The following is a 7,500-nucleotide window of genomic DNA, read 5'->3' as shown; positions in this document are numbered from 1 at the left end:
GATGAATAGAGGAGAAATGTTGTCTTGATCACATTCCTTCCGGTTTTATTAAAATATGGCAGATACAACTAAGCAAGCGTGCAGCTAGAGGCGATATTTTGTCGCATTTCAACAAGAGATCGAGACTGCAAACAGATTCTGGTAAGTGGCAACAACGCATCTCCAAAAAATTGGAAAAAAATTGTCCCCTAACTTGACCCTGTGCAGCTACATGTTAATATTTGTGACTGATATTGATGCTCAGGTTGCTGGAAATGCCATTTTCGAGATCCTAGATTTCAAAATATTTCGGGGGAGAATGCTCCCAGACCCCCATAGGGAAAAGGGGCCGCATACTCCTTCAGTCGCTTGATTAAGCTCATGGCTATTGCCTTTTGCCAGACACTTTGTGCTGTGCTTGTACAGTTGGGCTTTTTGCTTCTTGTGTTTGGAGAACAAAACAAAATCAAATCACTGCGAAAGGAAAAAGAAGAATCAAGATATTACCACTGGTGTTATTTTTTGTAATTCATGTGAAGCCTTGCCACACCAACAACAGTTTAGCTGCGGCCGATAATTTGTCTCCTAGGCTGACCTCACCGGTTTCTAGCTCTCTGGTCGCGTCTTCTTCCAATTCCGTGGCGTCTACTCCTTTCTTACGACCTCTACAGCTGTTGAAGGGCAATCGCTCGATATTGTTTTATTCCAAACGATAGCTAAAGCAATGATATTGTTTTATCCCAAGCGACAGCTAAATCGATGGATGATTCTTTGCTGGCCCTGATGCCCGGCGGCCTATAAGCAGGGCCAAGGCAATTATTAGCGTGTTTGGCACACTCAGCTAGCATGGCTCCATCATCAGTCACTGGTGTCATCGGCTTCTTCTATTTCCGCGTTTGGTGGGCTGTTCATTTTCAGCAGGTATTGTGGGGACAGTGGTCTAGCTCCTCGTTTGTTTTGACTTTTTCTACACTGGCTGACCCAGTTTACAGTTTCCCATCCTGATCAGCAGAAGGTCAAGTTTGTTTTTGATATCCATCTGCATATGTAAGTGTCAATACGTTCAGTGGTTGGGAACATGCCATTGGCTCTACTTCAACCAGCAGTCATTGATGAGTACCTTTGCAATGAACTTGTTGTATGAGGCTGTGTTGTTGGGCCATATGACTCCCCTCCCTTAAATAACCTCCCGGTGAGTCACTTTGGCGTAATTCCAAAGAAACACCAACCGGGAAAGTGGCGCCTTATTCTTTACCTTTCCAACCCACCTGGTGCTAGCATGAACGATGGAATTTTCAAGGAGGCTTTTTCCGTGCAACACCTAAAAGATGGACCCCATTTTAGACGGAATTATGAGATATGGTGGGTCACTCTTTATGTGCAAATTTTATGTGGAAAGTGCATATTGGAACGTGGCTATTCATTCAGAGGAGCGATTTCTTTTTGGTATTGCATTGACATGTCCCTACCCTTTGGCCATGCAGTCTGCACCATTCATATTCACCTCAATTGCTGATTTCTGGGAGTGGATCTTAAAGCACAATAATCAGCATACCTTTCCTGGAACACTATTTGGATGACGTTATCACATTGGGCCCTCCCAGTTCTCCAGTGTGTCTACCTGTGTGAGCTTGTTTACGTACTAGAGTATCTCTCTGCACACCAATAAGCTTGATGGTCCTGCCGCATGTGCTTGGTCTTCAGCTCGGATGCCCCTCTCTATTGCATACAATGTACAAAGAGCTTTTCCCCATTATGATTGCAGCTGCCCTTCAGACCACCGGTGGTGATCAAAACACGTTGCGTTTCTTTGTGACAACTGTACCGTTAACGGGCACTTAGCGAGATCCCAACCTGATGGTATTGATTCGTTAATTCTCTCTACTTGCAGCTCTGAACTCCTTTTGTTTTACTGCTTCCTCAGTGGCTGGTTTTTATCTTGTTTTCAATTCCAGAAATTCCACATCAGCACAGGCTATAACAATACCTGGCTCTCTCCTTGAGAAGCTCCCGGTAGTCTGACAGACAAGTGTCAGTATTTCCTTATGCAAGGGTTTGCGTCAGTTCCTGGATTTTTGCCGCAATGAGCTTGGTGGAGACAGCACAGTTGGGGTCCTTCCGGTTTCAGCACATACTCCCATTCGTTTTTCTGTTCATTTGGCAGATCGCCTTCACCACACTTCTATTAAGGTATGTTTGTTGCCAGTTTGCTGTCTCCATATTGGTAAAGGCCTTGCAGACTCCCAAGTAGGTTGTCTCCAACACCAACACTTGAGTGTTAACATGCCCCATGAGGGCTCTTGTCAGATCCGTCGCCGCCACCCTATAACAGGGGACCACATGAAGATTATCCTCCAGACCCTGGATTTTGCCAACAAAAGAGCACATCATGTTTTGGGCAGCATGTTGTCTTGGGCTTTTTGTTTTCTCCAGGCAGGAGAGTTTACAGAGAATTATCCCTTTGACCCAGAAGTTCATCTCACTGCAGAAGACCTGCAGGTTGACTCCCAGCACAACCCCTCTTGTATTTGTCTGCGTATAAAGTGTTCGAAGACTGATCCATTCCGCCAAGGGTCTCATTCCTTACTCTTTGTGGTTCCAGTTATGGCCCACTTTTTCAACACCAGAAAAGGCTCTACCTTAACTCGACAGCCCCTGCCATCTTTTGTTCAATCCAGGTTGTCGTCCACTGGAATCCCAGGTACCTTCTCAGGGCACAGATTCTGAATTGGGGCAGCAACTTCAGCAGCTCAGGAAGGCATCCTTGACCACTTAATCAAGGTGCTTGGGCAGTGGTCCAGTGACGCCTATCAACTCTGAGGCATCCCTTGCTGGTAGTTTAGCTTTATAGGTATGTTTGCTGCTTAGTGGAGCAGCTGAAGGTGTACGAGTGTGGGTGCCTCAGGTTTGGTGGTCTCGGGGCTCAACTCCCCCAGCCATGATCCTCTTTGCCTCTGGCAGCTTTGCGTAGTCCAGAGGTAGTTCAGCTTGGCGTGGGGGCTCATGGCTGGGTTGTGGGGATTGCTGACCATGGGAGCGCTACTCCGTCGAGGGGCTGGCGGGCTAACCTTCAGTGGAATCCCCTGGATATATCCCAGGCACCCAACCTCCATTCAGTGATGCAGTTAACTGTAGTTTGAGCGCTTCTGAAAATTGCACAGCGATATTTTTGGTACTCTGCAACTTTGGTTATGCAGGGGTTATAATTATTATGTTGTTAAAGACATTTCAGATTATGATTATTTTATTGACACATTTAAGACTGATTAAAAACCAGGGAGGTAATACTCATCTTTACTAAAGGTTTTCACATCATCATTTCAAAAAAGGTCTGCTTGCCAATACCTAATTATTGAAGTTACCTGAAGGAAGAGCACAAGATGAGTTCGTGCAAATTCACAGGAAAGCAAGGCGCAGAGGCCCAAGCACTTGACTGCCATGTTTCTCACCAAAGGATCTTCATTTTGTACTCCTGGTAAAATCTAAAATTTAAAGTTGTTCAGAATCAGAGTGGCAAACCGACCTGTTGCAGCTCTTAACAGAAGCATGCCTAAGACAATTCAAGCTAAATGAATTTTTATTACCAATGTTTGAACAAGAGTGCTAAGAGTTGCATTCAGTCCACTTGTTGCCACACCCTGCAGCATCTCAGATGCAATGGTTAAACACTTCAACAGTGTGTCTGGATCATCCTGAGAAGCAGTGAACAGAAGATAAAAGTAACTTAAAGATGACTGGATGAACTGTGTTGGATTAGTTTGTCAGACAATAATAACTTATCCATTTTGCAACAATTGACTTTGATACTTTAACAGGAAAATACAACAAAAAGTTACAAACATTTTGACAACTTCATTTCATCAGGGTCATTTTGCCCAATCCCTGGTCCTTAAATTAAGGAACTCCCTGCGTACGGCAGTGATATTTTAATTTTTAAGCATTGCACACCTTTTCCTCAGACCTGACAGTCTGAGAGAACGAATTCTCTTCCGAATCAAGGATTTCCCTTTGTTCTTCTAATTCAGTGATTTGTTGTTTCAAATCCGCTGCTCTGGCAAAGTCTTGATCTGTAACACATTGCTCCAGTTCATCACGAAACTGATTTAGCTTGACATGGATCCCAGCAACCTGAACCAATTAAAAGCAAGTCAAGAAGACTTCAGTAAGTTCTAATGTTTGCATGTGGTTGTGCTAACTTATCAATGATTCACAAAATTGTAGATAGGGAGGCAGTGCAACTAAAACGATTGGACATTGGGATGATAGAATCCTACTTTGACCACAGACTGAACACTGCAGCAGTTACATGTAATAGATGACATCAGGTGAAAAATTAATTACTTAAACAATTTTAATTCTTCTTTCCTCTCTGTTCTTACCCTGGTTTCACACGTTAATAAGTTCTTCAGGCCTGGGTTGCTCGAAGCAATTGGTTAGCGCTAACCAGCATTAAATACCATGGAATCCTATATGTTTTGATAACTCTTAAGGACGGTGCCAACTATTGTTATTGTGCATACATTCTGCGCATCTTGAGATACTCAGATTTCCTATGGGTGGTGCTTATTGATACAGGGATATTTTTGCATTTTTGCGCACTTTAAAACTATGCGGAGAAAGCAGAACTTAGCAAGTGCTCTTGGTATGCAAAAAGAAAATTGGGGGTAACCATGCATTTTTTTAGAGATAATTAAGCTTTAATTTGGAATAGAACGCCATACATTGCTTTGTACATTTGTTTTAAAGCTTTTAAAGGGATATTGTTGATTAATTAACTTCGAAAAATGCGTGGTTCTCCCCAATTTTCTTTTTGGAGTTAAGATCAGCTTTTCCTGCGTATTCAGTAAACCGCGCAAAAACCCTTGAAATTATTAGTAATTAGTAGGCACTGCCCTTAACCAATGGTTAGTGCTGACCAGGCTACGAGCAACTGGCCCCAGAACTTCAAGTAACTGAGGGGGTTCAACTTGCTTGAGGTGAAACATTTGGTTACCTTTTGAACATTAAAATTTGGTTTTATCAAACAAAATGATAAAGGGAAATTAAGCACCATAGGAAAGATCTGTGAGCTGAAGTTAAATGTGGCTAAAATAATAACATACTACTTGTCCTTCTCGATATCAGTTCAGCATTTGATACAGTTGATTACAAAATTCTTCTTGAACGACTGCATTCTAGTTTTGGTATCACTGGCTTAGCACACAAATGGTACCAACTGTATCTCACCAATCGCTGTCAATTCATCTTGGTGAATGGATCAACATCAAAGAATTTTAATCTCAAACAAGGGTCTCTGTTCGGCCCTTTGTTGTTTACTCTCTATGCCACCTTCCAAAAGTTCATACGTACGCCGATGACACTCAGTTGTACCTTGCATTCAAGCCAGACGACAACGTGAATCAGAACATTACGAATAAGCAGAATGCCATCAATGTTATCAAGAAATGGATGGTTGCCGATAAGCTCAAGCTTAACGATGCAAAATCAGAGCTCATCATTATGGGTACAAGACAACAACTGGCAAAAATCAATGTTGATAATCTTCGGGTAGGTGATGCCCTACTCAAACCACTTTACGAAGTTTGTAACTTAGGGTGTTGGCTAGATCCGCAACCAAGTTTGGTTACATATCTCAATAAAGTATGCCAAACAGCCCTCTACTATCTACACTACATAAGGAAAATCAGAGGTTTCTGGATGAAGAAAGCACAAGATTCTAATTAACGCCTTGATTGCAAGTCGCTTAGACTACTGTAATAGCCTGCACTATGGTGTTCCTTTAATCCATCTTCAGAAGCTAAAAGGGGTGCAAAACACTGCAGCAAGACTTGTAATATTCCAAGATTTGAACATATCTCATTAACATTAATGCAACTACACTGGCTTCCTGTAAAATCTAGAATTCAATTTTAAAAGATCTTATTAATTACATTTAGTTCTATTCATGGATTATCTCCTGACTATCTATCAGAAGTGATAAACATTAGACTTCCATCAAGATATAATTTAAGATCAAACGATAAGATATTACTTGTACCACCAAAAGTAAAAAAAACACTTCAAATGTTCATTGGGTGACCCCGCATTTGAAGGAGCTGCATCTAAACTATGGAACTCACTTCCGAATGAAATACGCAATGCTAAGACAGTAGAACATTTCAAGAAATTACTTAAGACCCATTTATTTAAATACACATTTTGTCAATAGTTTTATCTACACATTTTTTCATTATCAATCATTTTTCCTAATGTACAAAATTTAATGTATTTTATTTGTATATTTTCAATCTCATTCTAGTTATTGTATTGTGCATGTGAGCATCTGTATATGAAACACGCACCATATAAGTAATAATACAATACTTATAAAGTTTAACATAGAATTATTACTAGGCAGGGAGACCACTACAGCCTGGCCAATTACAGTGGATCCCTCGTTAATGAGAAGTAATAACTAAAGCTACTCATATATAAACAAAAAAAGTCAAAAGAAAACAAAAAAATTTAGATTGCTATAAGCAGCACAACGGCGGGCAGATGTGAGTCATCGCTACGTTGCACATGGGACAAATTGTTCTCCAGGATCGGATCAGATGTTGTCTGTCAACATTGTACAGATCTAGAGGCTTATTGTAATATTGAAGTAGTGAACGCATAAACGAGGCTAGGGAAATGTAACTTGTGCGTAACTCAGCACAACTTTGGTAAAGTTAAGCCCACACTAATGTGGCCAGCGGTCTTGTCCTCAAGCTTAAATCATCTGCAGGGTGGTCGCACTGGCTTATTGCTTGCCTCACAGCTTTTGAGCTGATCTTTGCAGATCTTTTGTTTGGCTGCCTGTATTTAGCGAACCTTTGCGGCTAATCCAGTTCCCATCCCTTCCCACCCTTGCATGCTTTAGGGCATTGGGAAGTATGTTCCATTGAAATTCCTTTCATGTGATGATGCAAGTTGGTAACTGCATGCAGGGGGAAGGGGGGTTTCCCCTGCTCATGGGGTTGCCATAGATATCACCCTGCGAGGGCTGACTTTTCTCAGGTGCCCTACCAACCTTTGAGGCACCAGTTCCCAAGCTCATCTATTGGCGATGAATTTAACATCGCGTGTTGGCCCTTCATCACAGCAAATTAAGGAATTGTTGCGGTGCAACCCCACCAATGCAGCATTGCAGTTTTCATTCTTTCCAGTTTCCCTTCATTCACCCATTAAACATTGATGACCAAAACAAGCCCCAACCTTGAGTTCCCACTTTCGCTTTTCTTCCTTGTTTTGTGCAGTTTCTATCACAATCATGGGCTGTCTAACATCAGCAATGATCTCCACTAGTTCCTGAATTCTGTTTGTTTCTTCTGGTTCAACATCCATGCACCGTGCATGAAGAACACCAACTAATGACTCTGGTACCTCTGGTAAGACCAGTAAGTCATGGAGCATTTGGCAAAGGTTCTTCCTAGAAGATGAAAAATTATTACAAATTTATGAAAGACCACTTAAGGTAGTTACCAATAGTTTCAGATCAAT

At 41.7% G+C, this 7,500-nt stretch overlaps 1 protein-coding gene across 1 annotated transcript in view; it reads right to left on the bottom strand.

The window, feature by feature from the left end:
* The window catches only part of LOC138007270 (condensin complex subunit 3-like), a 35,200-nt gene that overhangs the window by 18,792 nt on the left and 8,908 nt on the right, over positions 1-7,500 (bottom strand). Inside the window, exons 6-9 of the mRNA XM_068854075.1 lie at positions 7,216-7,429; positions 3,928-4,107; positions 3,564-3,671; positions 3,342-3,461 (exon numbers count right to left, since the gene is read on the bottom strand). Coding sequence (XP_068710176.1) covers positions 3,342-3,461; positions 3,564-3,671; positions 3,928-4,107; positions 7,216-7,429 — 622 coding nt within the window. The remainder of the gene's footprint in view (positions 1-3,341; positions 3,462-3,563; positions 3,672-3,927; positions 4,108-7,215; positions 7,430-7,500) is intronic.

This window comes from Montipora foliosa, chromosome 6 (genome assembly GCF_036669935.1).
Source record: "Montipora foliosa isolate CH-2021 chromosome 6, ASM3666993v2, whole genome shotgun sequence".
Classification (NCBI taxonomy): Eukaryota; Metazoa; Cnidaria; class Anthozoa; order Scleractinia; family Acroporidae; genus Montipora; species Montipora foliosa.
The sequence above is the reverse complement of the archived record's forward strand: the minus strand, read 5'-3'. Positions and strand labels throughout refer to the sequence as shown.